Consider the following 21,210-nt stretch of genomic DNA (forward strand, 5'->3'; position numbering starts at 1 on the left):
CCCCATGTCTAGAGTCTTGACCCTGCTTGATTTCCAGCAATGAAGGCCCACCCCAAGAGGTAGCTGAGCTCCAGATTTGTTTACCTATAAACTTCTTTCATTATTTGTGACGCTATTGGTAGTTTTTTGTTTATTTTGGTGCTTGTGAAATATAATGGCTGTGATTTGTATATAGAGGCGACTTTCCTGTGTTTAACAAACAGCTGCTAATTCCCCATCTGCCCACAACCTCCCCCACTTCCATCGTGTGCCTGGAAAACACTGCAGTTGAATTTACCTGCATGACTTTTCAGGTGATTATACCAGAATGCATCGGGAACCCGAGAATGATAGAATGGTAAAGCGCAAGAGCAGGCCATTGAGCCCAAGGTGTCTGTGCTAGCTCTTTGGTAGAGCTATTGACTTAAATATCCTCGGTTCACTCTGTACTTCCACACCCTTTTTGTTCCTCTAACTCCTTCCTACTATATGGTGAACTATTGTACACGTAATGCAAATGCACTGAAGTAAATTGTTTGCACACAAATGTCAGAGACCTGTGCATTCGTTCAAGAACAAACTTCCCCCAAATACACCAATCACTTTAGTTTCCAGAGCTCCTGTTGCTGTACTCCCTGCCTCAAAGAGGTAGGCGACTCTTGTCAAGATAGATGTTTATTTTTGGCACCGTGAATGAAAAATGGGCATTTGTCTTCTGAAATTGCTGTGGAGTTTTATAACTCTTTCCCACTCATCAATGGACACCATATTGACACAATGGTTCCTCCTTCCCATCCCACATCTTTTACGCAAAGTCACATTTACAAAGGGAGAAGTGGAGCATCAACCACAAGCAACCTTTACAGATTCTTAAACAATTGTCTGACCCTCTCCAGTACCGCAAATGATTGTAAAAAGACAGGAATCCTTCTTTATCTTCCCATATAATAGATCCATCCTACAGTCAAAACAAAGAATCCCACAGCTGGAACTGACATCTAGTCTGATTTCCAAACTTCCAACATGCATGCACTAAATTGTTTTCCTTGTTGGTCTTCAATAAAGTACCACAAACAGAATAGTACTGACTTCATTGGTGTGAAATTCAACTTCAACAGTAGCCCAAAATGGGTAGTGATTCAACGTCCCATTTTATACCATGCTGGAATGTTTTTTACATTGACTTTTGCTCTTCATCATCATGAACTTCCCTCTTGTTGATTTCATTCAAGGTAATGGTCTGAGGATGCAGTTGTGTATCCCCTGGTGTTGCCCCTAAATAAAATTTGACTAACTGGAGACTGGACCAGGATAAATGCTGTACCTGCTCCATAAAAACCATAAGCTGCAGTGAATTCTGGAGTGTTGCTCTCCTGCCTCTGAGCCAGAGGTTCCAGGTTCAAGTCTCACTCCAGAGCTTGATGGGGAAGAAAAGTGCATTCATAACACAGTCAAATCTGTAAATCCTTCTAACATACACCAATGACAGGTGGTAAAAGTGTGAGGGGTTCCTGGTCAAGCATGTGATGGAAATAAATTGGAGCCTCTACCATCACTATCCATGGATCCAGATTGCAATGTGCATGTGTAAGTGTATATTGGCACAGCAACTCAGACTCTTTGGAGGGGTTGGTTGTCTCAGCTGACTGGACAGCCGGTCCGAATCAAATTGGTGCCAGCAGCATGGGGTTCATTCCCTGTTCTGTCTGGGGTGGATTTGTGTCCTGTCTCCTTCCCCGAGCCATGGTGGAGATTACAGCATTGTGGGTTGGATCTGCCTTCAGGCAGATAATTCAAGAGGAAGGTGAAGAAATACACTATAAATGTTTGGAAAGTGCAGAGCACCTAGCAGATCGTAATCCTATAACAGGATTAATACATACAATTTGATTTTACTCCTTCTGTTGATTCTTTCATTATTTCTTGTCACATGCAGGCACTTGGGTCTATGAGAAAAAGAGTGACCGAGTTCTGGTGCAGGCTGTCAGTATTCAGATAAGGGGACAGATACTACAGAAACTTGGTAAGATTAAAGATGGATTTAAGGCATCTGTTACCATGTTAAATAATGTTGTGTTATGTTCAGTTTGTTTTATTTGGAGCTTTCCATTTCCAGTTGCTAAGTGTCTTACTTATTCAGTTCTGCATCTTATAACAGAGGTCATGGAGCTATCATGTCTGGGCCACAATTATGTCCATCTTCTTTGTATGTGGTATTACATTCCACTGGAAAGTAGGTGCCATGAACCCATAGTTGACATCAGTCTTGCCAGGGCTCCTTCAGGCCATAATCAGTCATAAGTTGCCTTGATGCTGAGTGCAGATACCTCTCCTCTGGTATGAGGGTCTTTTATCAACGTCAGGTTCAAGGCTGTGATAATACTGAAAGCCACTGAGTATTGGCCGCTTGATGGCATTGTTGATAAACTCCTTCATCACATTACTGATGGTTGAAAGGAGGCTTCAAGGGCAGTAACTGACTGTAATCAATTCATCATTCTTGGATAACTCCAGCTGGAAATCTTTCACATTGTCAGTTAATAACAATTGCCGGAATGTTCCAGTACCATCTGTCATTGGGATTTACTGGTGCCACCTAAGTCAATGGGATTTTGGCTGGCCCACCACATCCACTGCAGTGGGACCAAGAAATCCCAACCAGTGTGGATAAGAATCGCTGAATACCTTGCTTGGGGAGTGCTACAGTCCCAGCAGTGGCCACCCCTCCCAATGGCGCTGCTGAAACAAAAGAACTAGCTGCCAGTCAGTTCATTCACAGCAGCTCTCTGAGTCAGGACTTTCTCTTGGAAGAGGGAAGGTGGCCCCACATAAGCTAATTAAAACCTGACAGCCATCATAGAATTCCTACACGACAGAAGGAGGCCATTCAGCCCGTCGAGTCTGCACCAACAACAATCCCACCCAGGCCCTATCCCGTTAGCCCACGCATATACCCTGCTAATCCCCCGACACAGTAAGAAGTCTCACAACACCAGGTTAAAGTCCAACAGGTTTATTTGGTAGCAAAAGCCACTTTGGGAAGGAGACAGGACACAAATCCACCCCAGACAGAACAGGGAATGAACCCCATGCTGCTGGCACCAATTTGATTCGGACCGGCTGCCCAGTCAGCTGAGACAACCAACCCCTCCAAAGAGTCTGCGTTGCTGTGCCAATATACACTTACACGTGCACATTGCAATCTGGATCCATGGATAGTGATGGTAGAGGCTCCAATTTATTTCCCTCACATGCTTGACCAGGAACCCCTCACACTTTTACCACCTGTCATTGGTGTATGTTAGAAGGATTTACAGATTTGACTGTGTTATGAATGCACTTTTCTTCCCCATCAAGCTCTGGAGTGAGACTTGAATCTGGAACCTCTGGCTCAGAGGCAGGAGAGCAACACTCCAGAATTCACTGCAGATTATGTTTTTTATGTAGCAGGTACAGTCCCCCTAACAATCCCCCTGACACCAGCTAACAAAAGCTAACAATCCCCCTGACACCAGGGTCAATTTAGCATGGTCAGTCAACCTAACCTGCAAACCGTTGGAGTGTGGGAGGAAACCGAAGCACCCTGAAGAAACCCACACAGACCTGGGGAGAATGTGCAAACTCCACACAGACAGTGACCCAAGGCCAGAATTGAACCTGGGACCCTGGCGATGTGAGTTAGCAGTGCTAAAACCACTCTGCCGCCATGTCACCCATCAACTGGCTACGCGTGAATTGGACAAGCTTGAGTAGGCTTTTACATCAAAAAGCGGGGACCTTGACCCCAGGGTAAGATTTAGCTCTTGGAGTGACCTGAATTGGCTCGTAGTGGCATTTATTAAGGCAGAGACCTGGGAGGAAAGAATCAATGGGGTCATTTATTTTACACTTATGTCTGAAGACATTTGTAAATGCTTCAATCTTGTTCCTTGCACTCATTCTGGCTCTGCCTTATTTGAGCATGGGATTGTTGATGGAACATCCTTCTCCTGTTAATTGTAGGTCACCACCATTCTTGACTGGATGCGATAGTGCTTTCCTTATAAATGTGAGTTTATATTAATAGCCTAGATTGCTGTATCAAGGCCTGAACTATTTCAAACATCAAGCCGTTTTTACATCATATCATCGAGCCAAGAGGGCATTTAAAACATTAACAAGTGGCCCCGCAACCATCTGGAACCTATATTAACTGCAATGAAACCAAGGAAGATGAAAGAATGGTTCAGACAGAAAGCATGTGGAATTTCACATTGTAGAGCAAACACGTGATGATAGAGCGATCACATTAGCAAATCCAAAGAAAAGAGAGTTATTAACATGCCTAGACCCAGAAAGGGAAAACATACCTGAATGTGATCTTTGTGGCTAAAACGTACACTCTTTGGACACATGATCCATTCTATATGTCCAATGGGCTGCTGAGCTGCCAATAGAATTCTATATTCAGAGAATAAGATCTGGAAAGCTCTTAACGTTGCTGTTTTATTTCCTGATCAATTTTAGGACTGTGGTATGAAGCTGCAGAGTTGATCTGGGCTTCCATTGTGGGATTTTATGAACTTCCTCAGCCAGATAAAAAGGTTTGTTTTGATTTCTTTTTCCCTGTTCTAATTTTCCCTGAAGATTTTCACCTCTTAACCTTCCGCTCTTCTGAAATGCAGTGTTAAAGGTTGCAGGTAAAGAAAAAGTAGGTTCACCCTGCACTGTTTGGCACACAAGGTTTCTCCTCCGTCCTTTAATTAAATTAAAACAGCCACAATGTTGCCAAGATTGAAGTTGTGCAGAGACAGATATAGATGTTCGTGCAAACACTGAATGCTGGAAAAAACGGATAGAGATAAAAACAGTAAATGTACAAGGATGACATTTTTATTATTAATTGGAATTAAAACCAATTTGTGTTCAATTGTTTGTAATTCTAGGGCATTTCCACTTCACTGGGCATTTTGGCTGATGTGCTGGTTTCAATGAGTGATGACGATTACATTCGATTTAAGGATGACCCTCAGATGGACCTGGTAAAGTATATTTGACTGTTGATGCTTCTAACAGCTTAAGTTTTTGATTTGATTTATTATTGTCACATGTATTAGTATACAGTGAAAAGTATTGTTTCTTGCGTGCTAAAAAGACAAAGCATACCGTTCATAGAGAAGGAAACGAGATAGTGCAGAATGTAGTGTTACAGTCATAGTTAGGGTGTAGAGAAAGAGCAACTTAATGAAAGGTAGGATCCATTCAAAAGTCTGATGACAGCAGGGAAGAAGCCGTTCTTGAGTCAGTTGTTATGTGACCTCAGAGTTTGGTATCTTTTTCCCGACGGAAGAAGGTGGAAGAGAGAATGTCCAGGGTGCGTGGGGTCCTTGATTATGCTGGCTGCTTTTCTGAGGCAGCGGGAAGTGTAGACGGAGTCAATGGATGGGAGGTTGGTTTGCGTGATGGATTGGGCTACATTCATGACCTTTTGTAGTTTCTTGCAGTCTTGGGCAGAGCAGGAGCTGTACCAATTCCAGTGTTTCTGAATTATGAAAGTAAACAAAGGAGCCTAACACACCCAGATATAGAAATTGCTGAGCTGTTTGTCTGTGTGTAACACAAAGAGAAAAGGCTGGATTTCCTGACAGGCATCAGGACACTGATATTAACCCCTCTGACACAGCGATGGAGGTGGCCAGGGTGCCTATTTGTTAGGGATGGAGAACTGCCCATTGCTGGTGTTAGAAGCTATTTAAAAGCACTTTGGAACCTGGTGGTGGTGGTGGAACTGATGCTGTCAATTCACGGAACACAAGGGGATGTTGACAGGACAGGGATTGCGAAGTTGAGGTTGCATGCTAAGGGCAGCACGATTATGCTTAAACTCAGTGGCATGTATCAGAATGTGCTTCTCCAATGTCAAGGACTATATGTCATTAACTCATTTTGTGTCTTACACACATCTCAGCACTACTCACTCAGCTCTCTGCCTCAAAATCATTTCATCTTTCAGGTGTTTAGGAGGAGGAAGGAATGTCTGAGGGGTCTGCATCACATCTTACTAGCCAATAAAGATATGGGCACTTTGAAGGGATGTAATGCACCTGTAGTATCCGTAGCGCAGGGTGAAGGTGCCAGAGCGCAGGAGGAGGTGTCAGAATCAGAAACATCTGAGATTTCTATATTCAGCCCCCTTGGAGAAGGGAGGAAGTCATGATGATGCTCCAGGGTGCAGGAAGTTGGAGCCTCAGGAGTCACCTTTTGGGGCGCGTCACTTGGACCATCAGCTGCAGATGTGTGGACATCTGGTGGAGCTCCCTGAGACAATGTGAGCTCACACACTACAAGTGGAAGAGTCCATCGTGGTGATGAGCCCCACCTTGCCTCAAGAGCTCAACTGCATGATCTCCAACCATGAGAGAATCCCAATCTCATGAAGAGACACACGCAGTATCACTCAGAGTGGATGCAAGAACAGCGTCACCACCTGCAAAGGGTGCATGATTCACTCAGCAACCTGGATTGCTCAGAGCACGAGTGCTGACATCCGTGGAATACATGAGAAGTTGCATACCTTTAACAGGATGGTCACATTGTTGGCAGCGGTTGCTGGAATGGACGACTGCTACGTCCCAGCAGCCAGCACCAACTAAGCCACCTGAAGGTGAACCCAGGGCTGTGGAGGTTACTGAGGAGTGTGAAGGTACTGAGAGCATCCAGCACCCTCATCTTCCTCAACTCTCTGGTCCCTTCGTCAGAACCCCCATCTGCTCGACAGGTGCCAGTGACAATGACTGCCCTGCAAAGGCTACAATTGTAAGTAGGTCCCCAACGGGTCCCTGCACCATCTTGCCTCAATCACCGTGGTAACACATCACTTTGTACGGACCCAAAATTACACACTTTTAAAATTAATATCACCACAATGAAAAATATCTCAGCCTACTTTTGTAAACTAAAATCCTCAATGGGAATGTTTACAGAATGAATGAGGTCCTTACCAGTGGTATTGAAGACTACATGCTGAAGTCCATGTTTCATTGATGCCATCAGGAGCAAGGGTGCACCCATATATATCTGGCAATGGAAGACTGTTCCCTCCTCCAGACTGTCAGATAAGGTTGAAGCACACCAATAGGCTCCCTACAACATCTCTTGTCCATGAACAATTGACAAGAGAGGATCAATTTTCACATTCTAAAATTAGATGGAATTTAGCAGTTGCACTTCAAGCAGGAGTGCTGTGTCAAAGGCAGTCATTCACATGTGAGTGTTACACAGTCATCTACGTGAATGATCTGCATATGAAGAAGCCATGATTGCTCCAGGGAAGCATGCTTGTGTGGTCTCCCCACTGCATTGGAAGCTTTTGTCTTCCACTTGGTAGAGGCTGTGGTTTCTAAGAGAACAGAATTTTCTGGCAGCATCGCATGTTGCAGATGATGCACACTCCAGAACTGGTGTAAAGGTATATGGCATGTTGGCCTTCAATGCGAGAGGATTCGAGTATAGGATGTCTTGCTGCAATTGTTCAGGGCCTTGGTCAGGCCACACCTGGAATATTGTATTCAGTTTTGGTCTCCTTACCTGAGGAAGGAAGTTCTGGCTATAGAGATAGTGCAGAGAAGGTTGACCAGACTGATTCCTGGGATGGTGGGACTGATGTATGAGGAGAGATTGAGTTGGTTAGGATTATATTTGCTGGAGTTTAGAAGAATGGGGGGGGGGGAGGTGGGGTCTTTGCCAGCTCATTAGCAGCCACTAACAGATATGTGGAGGGTCCAGGTAATGAAGGACTTCTCAAGGTGTGTTTGTGCACGATGTTGAAGCCAAGAGTCATGGTTTCAGCCATGTTTCTGCACTGACTTTAATTATTTGCTGTTTGGTTTCTCTCTTGTTGGGAATGGGCATTTCCCTGAGGGAGTGTGGCCTCCATGTGAAAGTTTTATTATGTGGAAGCTGCTCAGCAGGGACTGACTGATGCTAATTGTGAACTTTCAGGAGCTGAGGTGTATCTACTCTAGATTAGCAGGCTTCTGGCAATGACCCCTCCTGCAAAGAATCAGCCATGGCTAAATGGGCCAGCCCCTCAGCTCATGTGTCATTGCTGCCCTCTCCCTCCTCCACCCTGACAGATCTACAAGCCTGAGCAGGGGCCTCCTCCTCTTGCTCCTTATCTTCTTCATCATCACCCTCCTCAGATGTTCTCGCTATGGCCCCTCTTCAGCCCTTTCTATGTGTAGACTGCTCTGCTGCAGCTCACAGTACAGCATGCAGCATACCACTATTATTCGGGACACCCTTGCAGGGAAATACTGTGTCGGTGTTTGAAAAAGCTGAGGCGGTTGTGAATTTCTCAGAATGAATGACTCATGCTCATTTCCGGGGTACCATGCGCAGGTGGGCATCAACACCTTGCTGTAGTCACATTCTACTTGAACAATCAGGGAATGGAAGGATTTCCTGATCACAAAGTGTCAGGTTAATGAATTGGTGCCTTTATGGTAACATGAGTGTAGTCAACAGCTCCCTGCACCTGAGGGAAGCCTGTTAATTCTGCAAACCCCCTGGCCATCTGTGTCTGAGACACCACATCCATCGAGAAGCGATTGTGCTCCTCCCCACATCCGAGCAAAGAGGGTGTCAGTGACTGCCTTGACGTAGCTGTGTGTGGCTGACTGTGAGAGTCTGCAGAGGTGTCCTGCTGAGCCCTGGAAAGAGTCAGCTGCATAAAAATTCAGAGTAATGGTGACCTTGAGAGGCAGGGCATGCGGATCGAATGGCTGTGCTTTGAGAACTAGCTGGACCACAGCACATATGTAGGTGACCAATTCCCGCATTAACCTGTGTCTCCTTCTGCAGAGGTACTCAGTCATACTGAGATATAACCTCCACAGTCGGTAAACCCTCACCTGAGGTAAAAGCTGGTTGTCCTCCTCCTCGTCGTCCCTGGTGAGCGCTGCACTGCCTCTAACTCCTGACCTGATCCCCTCTCTCTGGCCTCACATTGGTCACATTTAAGTCCCTCTGTGGTGTGAAAGTGTAAAGGTGCCATCCCCAATCATCATCCTCTTTGCTTCCTTCTCTAGCACACACTCCTTCTTGCCAGCTGGCTGCCAAGTCACAAGAGGCAAAAATATCTGCCCTTCCAAGGTCACTGGCCCCATCCTCAGCCCAATTAAATAACAGGTGTGTCAGCCACACACCCGTGCTTTAATTGGGCTGAGGTCTGTAGCACTTGGTGAAACTTTTTGAAACTTTCCAAAAGGGTACCTGACCTCTCTGCAGAACTCTGGTAAGTTTAGACCTTCTCTTGAAAAGTGTAAAGCCCACAAGTCATGTTTCAGAAACCTGGGTGATGGAAATCACACCCAATTGAAGGTAGCTGCATTTTTAAATGTGCAGCTGCCTCCCGGAACCACGCATGTCTAAAGAACAACCAACACCCCACCGCTCCCCCCACCCTGGGTCTGCTCAGTCAAAATGGTGGTGCCAGATTCAGGACTCCAACACTCCAACACAAAATGGTGGGTGCCAGATTCAGGACTCCAACATAGCTAATGTGCAGAGGTTTTTCATCCTCACAAAAATTAGGGCCAAATCCAGTCCCTTAGGCAAATATCAGACAGAGAATGCAACAAGTAAAGTATCAGTTCCAGCCAATTCAACACGCTACCCTCTGGGTGAATGCAGTGCAGCTTATTCACATACAGTGTTTTCTCTTTGTGCATCATTAATTAAGATAAAGTAGGAGCCAGACAAAAGATGGGAATAAAATAAGAAAGCGTCGAGGAAAAAGTAGAAGGCAATTTGGGCATGTTTACTTTGCTGATAATGACTGCAGCTTTAAGAGATACAGCAACTGTTACACTTGTGGAAAGTATCTTAAATTTGCCCCAGGTTTACCTGGCATCCTTGCTGCAATTAATTCCTTGTGACTTTGACCCATGATTTTAAACATCCTGGTCTTTGGTCTATGTTGTTCTTTATTCTTTTATTGTCTCTGGGTCAAAATTGTGGAACTGTCTTACCCTGAACAGCATTTGGGAGCACTTTCACCACACACTGACAGCAGCTTTTTTATTGGCCTCAGCATCACCCTCCCAAGGGCAACTAGGGATGGGCAATAATGCCTTGCGAGAGATGTCCATATCCCAAGAGTGTGTGTAAACATTTATAAAAAATGGCCTGCAGTCCTCCAGGTGAAGCTGTCGACATGAACATGAACAAATCACTTATGATCATTTGCACTGTTCCCTCAATCAGCAGGACAATGGGATCTGCACGTTAAACTTGGCATTAATACTTTTGTTAACTATTCTAACTGCTGCGTTAGCCTTCTTGTGCCAGTGCTATCCATGCTTGAGCCATCTTTCCACTCAGCATTCCATCCACATAAAGTATGCCTCAAATATAAGGTACTTGGAGTTTCTGGGGAAGCTAGAAATCCGCCCACATGGTTTTACATTTTTCCCCATACCAACTGGACTCTGAGAGGTCGAAATGTCTTTTGGTTCACACATTGCACAGCATTATGTATAGGGGATGTCAACCATGGCTCAGTCGGTAGCTTTGCTCTTACTCCAGTGAGTTGCCCATTCTTTTATGTTTATTGAATAATACAAAATGTGAAAACAACATTTCATGACATATTTAACAATTAAACTAATATTGTTTTTGGTTCTCAGATTCTGGTTGAAGAATACACTGACCGACTCTTGTCAGCTGCTGAAGCAGGCAAACTGGCTGCTGTACTCAGTCAGTACACTCCACTCTTTGTGCTGACAAACTTGGTGAGTATGGGACCTCCTGCAAACAGAAGATGCATTTTAAATTACTTACCGAACAGGAGGGCTGGCTTTTCTCTTTAAATCCATTGAAATTGCTTTCATGTTTGAATTGATTTGATTTGATTTGATTTATTATTATCACATGTATTAGCATACAGTGAAAAGTATTGTTTCTTGCACGCTCTACAGACAAAGCATACCATTCATAGAGAAGGAAACGAGAGTGCAGAATGTAGTGTTACAGCCATAGCTAGGGTATAGAGAAATATCAACTTAGGTCCATTCAAAAGCCTGACGGCAGCAGGGAAGAAGCTGTTCTTGAGTCGGTTGGTACGTGACCTCAGACTTTTGTATCTTTTTCCCAACGGAAGAAGGTGGAAGAGAGTATGTCCAAGGTGTGTGGGGTCTTTAATTATGTTGGTTGCTTTGCCGAGGCAGCGGGAAGTGTAGACAGACTCAACAGATTGGAGGCTGGTTTGTGTGATGGATTAGGCTACATTCACGATCTTTTGTAGTTTCATGCAGTCTTGTGCAGAGCAGGAGCCAAACCAAGCTGTGATACAACCAGAAAGAATGCTTTCTATGGTGCATCTGTAAACGTTGGTGAGAGTTGTAGCTGACATGCCAAATTTCCTTAGTCTTCTGAGAAAGTGGAGGCATTGGTGGGCTTTCTTAACTATAGTGTCGGCATGGGGGGACCAGGACAGGTTGTTGGTGATCTGTTCACCTAAAACTGGAAGCTCTCGACCATTTCTACTTCATCCCCGTTGATGTAGACAGAGGCCTGTTCTCCTTTACGCTTCCTGAAGTCAATGACAATCTTAGAATCATAGAAACCCTACAGTGCAGAAAGAGGCCATTTGGCCCATCGAGTCTGCACCGACCACAGGCCCTACCCCCATATCCCTACATATTGACCCGCTAATCCCTCTAACCTACCTAGGACACTAAAGGGCAATTTTAGCATGGCCAATCAACCTAACCCGCACATCTTTGGACTGTGGGAGGAAACCGGAGCACCCGGAGGAAACCCATGCAGACACGAGGAGAATGTGCAAACTCCACACAGACGGTGACCCAAGCTGGGAATCGAACCCAGGTCCTTGGAGCTGTGAAGCAGCAGTGCTAACAACTGTGCTACCGTGCCGCCCTTTGTTTTCTTTGTTTTCATGTCATAAAATTGTAAACATTAACCAACAGGAATGAACCCTAAAATAAAAAGATGCAGGTCAGGTTATAGATGAAGATTCAATCTCTAATGTGCTTCAGTGCTTGAAAGATGTCACTGGATTACTTAATTGAGTTAAAAATGTGAAAATCTCTTATTTGATCAGAATCATTTTATGTGCTGTTGCCTCTGGAAATCTGATATAAGTTAATGATTTTATGAGGAATTCCATTGTTTGAGCTTGTGTTTCCGGTATATTTAGCCATGTAGTTTAATACTGTAGGACAAATCCTTTGAGCAACAAAACTATTTTTTTGACACAATGGATACTGTTTGTCACAGTCCTGCTTAATTAGGTAAATTAAATTGGAAAGTTTTTGATTGTAGTGATGAAAAAAGAGACAAGCTGTCGAAGCTTTTCATCCTGTATTCATCAGGCCAGATTCACAAAAATTGGCATGGTGCCAACCTGGCAGTGCCAACTGTGCCAAGGGGCAGTGCTGGGGGCATTGCCCCTTGAATATCTCCGAGGCGCTGTGGAACTGAAGGAGAGTACAGAGGTAAGGAGGGGGGATTTGAAAACAAGGATGGGAATTTGAAAATCGAGGCTTTGTTGGACTAAGAGCCAATGTAGGCTGGAAGCACAGGCATGATAAGTGAACAACTCCCACCAGTGTTTGCTGTCCCTTGCTGTTTCTTAGCTCCAGCCAAACAGATTCAGCATTTTATTCTTCCAATCTGAGATCCTCCTGTAATAATGTACTGTACCCATCCCTTATTATCAGCACAATATGGGGCGGCACAGTGGCACACTGGTTGGGGCGGCGTGGTGGCACAGTGGTTAGCACTGCTGCCTCACAGCACCAGGGACCCAGGTTCAATTCCCAGCTTGGGTCACTGTCTGTGTGGAGTTTGCACATTTTCCCTGTGTCTACGTGGGTCCTCCAGGTGCTCCGGTTTCCTCCCACAGTCTGAAAGATATGCAGGCTAGGTGGATTGGCCATGCTAAATTCTCCCTCAGTGTACCCGAACAGGTGCCAGAGTGTGGCAAGTCGGGGATTTTCAAAATAACTTCATTGTAATGTGAATGTAAGCCTACTTGTGACTAATAAAAAAACTTTTAAAAATACTTTTATATCACTTCCCATTCCTTTTTGCCTGTCCTTCCTAAGTGTTGAATATCCTTGAATATTCAGCTCCCAGTCTTGATCAATGTGTAGTCATGCTTCCATAATGTCAGTTAGATGATATCCATTTATTGCTATTTGTGCCTTTAAATCATCCACCTTGCTGCGAATGCATTCAGGTAGAGTGCCCTTAACTTTGTCTTTTTGACATTATTCCACATTCCAAGCCTAGTTAATGCAGGCCTTAATTTTGTCTGTCTTCTAAGTTCACTTGCTACTTTTCTACTTTTTGTTACCTGCTTTACTTCCTTCCAATTTGACTCACCCCTCAGGTTCCCAACCCCCTAACAAGCTGGTTTAAACCATCCGCAATAGCACAAGCAAATCTCCCTGCCAGGATGTTAGTCGCAATCCTGTTAAGATGTAACCCAGTAAGAAGTTTAACAACACCAGGTTAAAGTCCAACAGGTTTATTTGGTAGCAAAAGCCACACAAGCTTTCGGAGCTCCAAGCCCCTTCTTCAGGTGAGTGGGAATTCTGTTCACAAACAGGGCATATAAAGACACAGACTCAATTTACATGAATAATGGTTGGAATGCGAATACTTACAGCTAATCAAGTCCTGGACCTGCAAAGTTTCACTGGCTGTCTTGTCTGGAGACAATACACATCTTTTTAGCCTGTCTTGATGCTATCTCCACTCACGTTGTTTTGTTTCTTAAAGACTTGATTAGCTGTAAGTAGAAATATCATCATAGAAACCCTACAGTGCAGAAGGAGGCCATTCGGCCCATCGAGTCTGCACCGAGCACAATCCCACCCAGGCCCTACCCCCACATATTTACCCGCTAGTCCCTCTAACCTATGCATCTCAGGGGCAATTAAGTATTCGCATTCCAACCATTATTCATGTAAATTGAGTCTCTGTCTTTATATGCCCTGTTTGTGAACAGAATTCCCACTCACCTGAAGAAGGGGCTTGGAGCTCCGAAAGCTTGTGTGGCTTTTGCTACCAAATAAACCTGTTGGACTTTAACCTGGTGTTGTTAAACTTCTTACTGTGTTTACCCCAGTCCAACGCCGGCATCTCCACATCAAGATGTAACCCATCATTCTTGTACAGGTTGCACCTACCCCAAAACCAGTTTCAACAGCTCAGAAATCTGATGTCCTCCCTCCTATACCAATTCTTGCAGTTATGCGATCAATTGAACAATCTTCCTATTCCCATGCTCACTCCTTTCCCCTTTTAGAACTTGCCCTGTTCAAAGTGCCATGTAATCCTGAGATTACTGCTCTCAAGGCTCTGCTACTTAATTTCCTTCCTAACTCCCTAAAACCTGCTTTCAGGGCCTCATCCCTCTTCCCATCCATACCATTGGTACCAATGTGGAACATTACCTCTGGTGGTTCACCCTCCCCAGAAGGATGTGCTACAGCTGCTCGGTGACATCCTTGACCCTGGCACCAGGGAGGCAACACACCATCCTGGCGTCACATTTACAGCTACAGAAATGCCCATCCGATCCCCTGACCATCAAATCCCCTATCACTATTGCTCTTCCATTTTTCTTCCTCCTCCCCTTTGCAGCTGTGTCACCTGTGGTGCCATGGACTTTGCTCCAGCTGCACTTTACTGAGGAACCAGTATCCAAAATGGAAAACCGATTAGCAAACAAGGGGTTCCTGCATTACCTGCCTTGTTCTCTTTGACTGCTTGGCAGTTACCAATTCCTTCTCTTCCTGCATGTTCCTAAATTGCAATGTGACAATGTGCTATCCACATAGTTCTCAGCCTCATGGATACACCACAACTCCCGCCGCTGCTCAAATTCCAAAATCCAGAGCTCAGGTTTCTGAAACTGGTGACACTTGCTGCAAATGTGTTTGTCTCGGACACATGTTGCATACATGACTCCCCACATACTGCAGGGTATATATCCCACTAGGCCAAACTGACCTGTCATACCGTAACTTTTAAAAAATGTATTACATTAGAATAAATGAATAACTTAGCAGTAACACACCAATCAGCTTCTTCTCCTGTAGCATAGTAAGAGCCAGCTAATGGAGATGAAAAAAGGTAGAAAAAGAAAGGAGCATCTCTCTTACCAAACTCTCTCACTCACCAAACTCCCACTTTATACTCTATGCACATGTAGCAGCACAGAGGAAGGCCTGTTTTAACACCTTCACCACCACGCAAAAGTGCTTGAGAAATTATATCAGCAATGTCTCTGGATTAAATGGGAGGATCGTTGAATAAATGTTACTGCCCTTCTTGAAGTGAAATCCACAAGCATTTAGGTGAAACTCCTGAAAAATTGTCAGGAGGCCAGAAGACATCTCCTCTACCAGGTCAAATTTTCTCTATGTCAAATGATTAATGTTCCAGGGGGGAACAAAGGAAATGCTTCAAAGGCACTCTGAAGTTCTCCTTGCAGTGCAGCAGAATTGACATTAATGACTGAGAGGAGCTTGCTACTAGTCAATGAAAATGGCAAAGGCTTGTCCATCAAGCTGCATCGTGCCTTGAGCCACAAAGTCTCAGTGTTGAGGCAGAGCAACAGCAAAGAAGAAAAGGAAACAAATCCTGCACTCTGTATCCATTACCTCACGGAATATCCTGCCCCACGTGTCCTAAGATCTGTTGGCTGAGAATTAGTCTGTTCATTCACGTGAAGACCAAGGGCAGGAATGTGTGACCCTGAGTTGGCATCATCTTCAAACTGAGGGGCAGCTGACAATGAGTATGAGGGGGAAAGGCAGTGATCAGTGAACCAAGTTGGCACTTGGGTGCATTGTAGTGAACAAGGACTTTAAATGAGAGGCCAAGAGGGTAGAACAAGGTGAAACGCACAAAGGCAGAGAAGGTGCCAGCCGAGTGAAGAGACAGACCAATGTATGTGTTTGCCACCATGGCACTTTGAACAGGGCAAGTTCTAAAAGGGGAAAGGAGGAGGGAAGGTTTTCCTTAGGGGGACGATGTCATCAACTCCTCAGCCAGGTTTTTCTCAAGAACATGATGTTGGCGCAGTCGTATAGAATAAGCTCATTGATGACCAGGACCTTGTTCCAAGGGAACGGACATTCTGCTGGGAGATACAGAGAGGCACGATGATTGCTGATCCACTGATAGTGGCAGATCTGGGTGGGACAGGAAGAAGGTAGGAAAGATTAGCCCCACTGGTAAAGAGGAGTGAAGAGCAAAAGTAAAAAAATGGGGAGAGAAAAGTGGAACGATGGAGTCAGGTTGGGAGCAGCTGCTAAAATATGCATAGACACAGGGAAACTCAAGTTATATGGACCTGGTTACCAAACAAACTTAGGATAGATATTTCATGGTAATAAATGGTGAATAGACAGGAGATGATAAGAGGGATTCTCGGGTTAATATCAGAGGCCCCATGATGGGATAAATGTGACCTAGGTAGAGTGGAGTTAGTACATTGATAAACTGATGTCCAGCTTCGAAGGCAGTGGAGGGACAGGAAGTTAGAAGCTGTTTGAAGAGTGGAGTATAGGATGATGCATTGCTGAAGGTATTTCCATGGAAATTAAGGGCTAGGTGGTGCACAGAATTGATTGAGCAGCATGGGAGAAATGATGTCAGACATGTGGGGGTGTATGAGGCTGTTAAAGTGAAGGATTTGGTTTACAGGATTCTGCGTTTAAATAAATATTGTAGCCCAAGAGCCAGAGAATACCAAAATCTGCAGTGATTATTTTGCTGAATTTGGCCTATTTACTAATGTGAGTGCTTCCAGTACAATCATCCACCATATTTAAGACTTGATATTATGTTAATATGGAATCAGTGTCCAAACTATTGTCAAAATAATTTGAAATAGAGAGCTTTAACTGTCACTCTTTATTTCCTCCCCCAGAACATTTATGGAACATGCCTCCTTTCGTATAGTTTTAAAAGTGAACGGACAGAGGAAGAAAGACAGTTCTACCTTTCACAAGCAAAGGAGGCCTTTGAGATAGGTCTCCTGACTAAGAGAAGTGGTGAAGTGATAACAAGTAAGCAGGAGCTGCATGGGTTTGTTAAAGCAGCTTTCTCACTGACAACTGTGCACAACTGGCTCACAGATAAGAGTCAAAATCTTAAAGAGGCAAGACAATTATGCAAAGAGGCGATGAAAAAATTGTACCTGTATTGCACTCAAACCCAGGAAGCTTTGGCCCAGGAAATCATGCAACTGATCAGCCAAGTCAAAGTTAATTTGCAGATAAGAGATCTCTGCAACTCTGATGTTAAGTCTTACGTCCCTGATCACTACAAACATTACTGGGATAAGCCGATAGTGAAAGGGAGGATGATCTTTGATCAAGTCCTTGAAAGACATGCACAGTATCACACAACAATATGCACAGTGTTTGAAAGAACCTGCAGAGGACAACAAAATAGCAAAAAGACCTCAGCCTATAGCTGTATAACTGCTTTCAAAACAGAAACAAAAGAATTTGATACCGCTGATACCAATATAAGCGCACTTCGCCCTGATCTTCTTCAGCACCCTCTACCAAAAGAGACGACAACCAGGGAGAATAATGGTGGGTCACAAAGCAGGAGTAATAAATTATCAAGTGCAGACAAAGCTGAGAAACAAAATGTGGATCCTCTAAAAGACAGTGGGGTTTTCCAAGGCTGCTTAAAACGTGGCCCACCACATGTCTCAATGGATGCTGGGACTGAATTGGATGATGTAACATCAGAGAGCGAGGGCAACATGAGTAAAAGGGAGACAGAACATTTGAATGACAGTCATGGCTCCAGCTCCTCGTTGCAATCCTGGTTAAAAGTATCTGGGTCAGGATCTTCTGGCAGCTGGAAGAACGTGCTCTGTGGCAAAGACAATGGGCCACCTGGGATTGGGAGGAAACCATGTCTGTCCATTGTGGACACAGAGTGCTCAACAGTTTTAACTGATGAAGTCAGAGAGCATCAGCAGACTGGTCCCAATATGGATAGCAAAGATGGTCATTTAAATAATACTACTTCACAGTCTGTCATTCCATCAGTACGGCAGTTGTCTCTACAGTATACACAAGTTCAAGATTCTTCAACCACTTCAAACACTAATTGTACTCCAGATGATACAAGGAAGAAAAACCCTTCACCTTCAACCTCAGGAGAACACAGGTTATACAAAATGGTTGACCCTGATGAAGAAACCACTGATGACAGCGAACAGGATAAGAAGACAGACAATTATGTTAAGACCACTGGAGACGATCAAATTCCTTACTCTCTCTCAGATCCAACTGATAGAACAAGATATCAAGCTTCAAGAACGCCTTTAGATTCAGAAAACGTGAGGAAAATTACCTCCTTATCTTCAGGAGAAAGTGGTTCATTTGAGATGGTTGACCCTGATGCTGAGACTGCTGATGACACGTGTGATGATGTAAACAAAATGCTTCCAGCCACAAATGAACATGGCCATGTAAAATCCTCTTGTTTTCAATCAGATCCAAATGCCACTAAGCCTACCTCAATTGGCAATAATAATTCTGTGAATCTTGCAAAGAAAAGTCCCTCTTTATCGATGGAAAGTGGGTCATTTGAAATGCTAGAAGTTGACCCAACAGCAGAGACAGTTGATGAAACAGAAGACAGCAATAATCTTCCAATGACTGAAGGAGTGTCTGAGATGCCGCACAGACATCTGGATGGAAGCAAGAAACAAGTGCATGATCATGATGTAGCCCAAAGGAAGAACAGTTCTGCTCAATGTTCACTACCCGACAAGGAATGTGACAAAGGGTACAACAAAGTGTCACCAACAGAAGGTGAAAGTGAGGCTGACAGACTGAGTAACCAGTTTCTAAACAGCAGCCTCAACTCCAGCAACTCTTTTAAATCATGGTACAAATCGCCCTTTTTTTCAAGCAATTTCTCAGACCTCAATTATGTTTCTCCATCAGCAAGTTCAAGTAGCAGTTCCTTCGTGTTTCTTTCAAGAAGGAATCAAACATTTGAGAGGCGTGTTATAACTGATGAAGATTATAAAATGCTATTTGCTGGCATAAGCCATGAGTGGCTTATGGAGAGAATTACGGGCACTGGAGTATTTTACCCTCAGAAACTAAAAGACACTTGCAGTAAGTTATTTTTGAATATATTTGAATAGAATTAGATAAATAAGACATTAGATCAATTGAAACGATTTTCAGTTAATTACTTCTCTAGTTTATTTATCTTTGCTCAAATTTCTGCCTCAGAAAATGATTTATATCCAACAGTTTCCCGTATGAACAAAAAACTCACATTTATACAGCATCTTTCATGAATTCAGAAACTCCCAAAGTTCTTTTTCACACTCCAGACCCACGGAAATGTGGTTGACTCTTAAGGCGCCCTCTGAAACGGCCTAGCAATTTCGAGGGCAAGTAGGGATGGGCAACAAATGCTAGCCCAGCCAGCGACACCCACATCTCACGAATGAATAAAAAAAAATAACTTTTGAAGTGAAGGTGCTATTGTAATGCACGGCAGATAATTTGTGCACAGCAAGCCCCCATAAACTGTAATGAGATAATGATCAAATAACCTGTTATAATTATGTTAGTTGACAAATATTGGCCAGGAGACCTGAAAAATATTAACTTTCATAATGTTGAAGAAATGTGAAGAGAAAAAGGAGCATTGGCGGGCTGGAAGTCTACCACCTGACCCGCCACGAAATCGGCGTGGGTAAGGGTCCGACAATGGAAATCTCCATTGACTTTGGGTGGGAATTTCTGGTCTCGCCCAAACGAGGCTGTAAAATCCCGCCCATAGAGAATATTTAGACTTACGTCATATGTATTTCATATTTGAGATGGTTTCTTGGGCCTACGGCACTGCTCTCACAAACTCCTGTCACGGTGTCTCTGGGTGAACTGATTGGCCTCAAATAACCACAACCATCTTCCTTTGTGCTAGTTTTGGCACCAGCCCATGTAAAGCTTTCTCCCTGAGAGTTTTCAAGTGCCCCACCCTACAAAAGAACTCAGATTTAAGTTGATTGCAAAAGGAGCAATGGTGACATGAGGAAAAACTTTTTCACATAGCAAGTGGTTAGGATCTGGAATGCACGACCTGCGAGTGCAGTGGAAGCAGGTTCAATTGAGGCGTTCATGAAGGAATTGGATTATTATCTGAAAAGGAAAAATGTACAGGGCTGCAGGAAGATGGGAGAGTGGCATTAGACACATTGGTCCTTTGGAGAACTAGCATAAGCATGATGGGCTGAATGGCCTCCTTCTGTGCTGCAACCATTCTGGGGTTCTGGGACACTCCCCAGCCCCAGTGTCATCTTTTAGCAATGTCCAGTTACTTGAGTTTCCATGTTCTAACAAGTCTTTGTTTTACCTTGCTTTATGTGCAGTCTATTTCTCATGTATCACTTAGTTTTGCCTTGAACTTTAAGTGAAAGTAACTTGGAATGGTTTATAAACTGTCAGCAAACATTACTAACAAAGAAGGTCATATTAAACTGACCAGCTCAACAGAAAGCTTAATGAGATTAAATCAGCTAACCACGTCACATCTCACCCAGTTATATTTTCCAATGATTGTAAGGAAGATAAAATCAGACTGGGTGTAAAACAGGCAGCTGATCACATCCTATCAGTCTCAGTAACAGCTAGGCATGTTAAATTAAAATTACACTCAGAGTATATGCAATGTTATCACGTGGATAATGATGGAATGTGCCACAAATCTTACCTTTTTTTATTCATTCATGGGACATGGGCATCGCTGATTGGCCAGCAGTTATTGCCCATCCCTAGTTGTTCTTGAACTGAGTGGCTTGCTAGGCCATTTCAGAAGGAAGTTGAGAGTCAACCACATTGCCATTACTCAAATAACACTCCATCACTCTCAATAACACTCCTCTGGAGTCACATGTAGGCCAGACCAGGTAAGGACACCAGATTTCCTTCCCTAAAGGACATTAGTGAACCAGATGGGTTTTTCCGACAATCGACAATGGTTTCATGGTCACCTATAGATTCTTAATTCCAGATATATTTTATTGAATTCAAATTCCACCATCTACCGTGGTGGGATTTGAACCCAGGTCGCCAGGACATTAGCTGAGTTTCTAGATTAATAGTCTAGCGATATACAACTAGGCCATCGCCTCCCTACTTTGGGCTACCTAAAGTAGAA

At 43.9% G+C, this 21,210-nt stretch overlaps 1 protein-coding gene across 3 annotated transcripts in view; it reads left to right on the forward strand.

Moving 5' to 3' along the window:
- Window positions 1-21,210, forward strand: part of alpk1 (alpha-kinase 1) — a 134,395-nt gene that overhangs the window by 102,657 nt on the left and 10,528 nt on the right. For all 3 annotated transcript variants that reach the window (XR_013497815.1, XR_013497816.1, XM_078213651.1), the window contains exons 6-10: window positions 1,916-2,002; window positions 4,486-4,562; window positions 4,905-5,000; window positions 10,647-10,751; window positions 16,931-19,154. Coding sequence is in view for 1 of the 3 variants with exons in the window: in XM_078213651.1 (XP_078069777.1) it covers window positions 1,916-2,002; window positions 4,486-4,562; window positions 4,905-5,000; window positions 10,647-10,751; window positions 16,931-19,154 (2,589 nt within the window). In the remaining 2 variants the exon portion in view is untranslated. The remainder of the gene's footprint in view (window positions 1-1,915; window positions 2,003-4,485; window positions 4,563-4,904; window positions 5,001-10,646; window positions 10,752-16,930; window positions 19,155-21,210) is intronic.

This window comes from Mustelus asterias, chromosome 1, assembly GCF_964213995.1.
Source record: "Mustelus asterias chromosome 1, sMusAst1.hap1.1, whole genome shotgun sequence".
Taxonomy (NCBI): domain Eukaryota; kingdom Metazoa; phylum Chordata; class Chondrichthyes; order Carcharhiniformes; family Triakidae; genus Mustelus; species Mustelus asterias.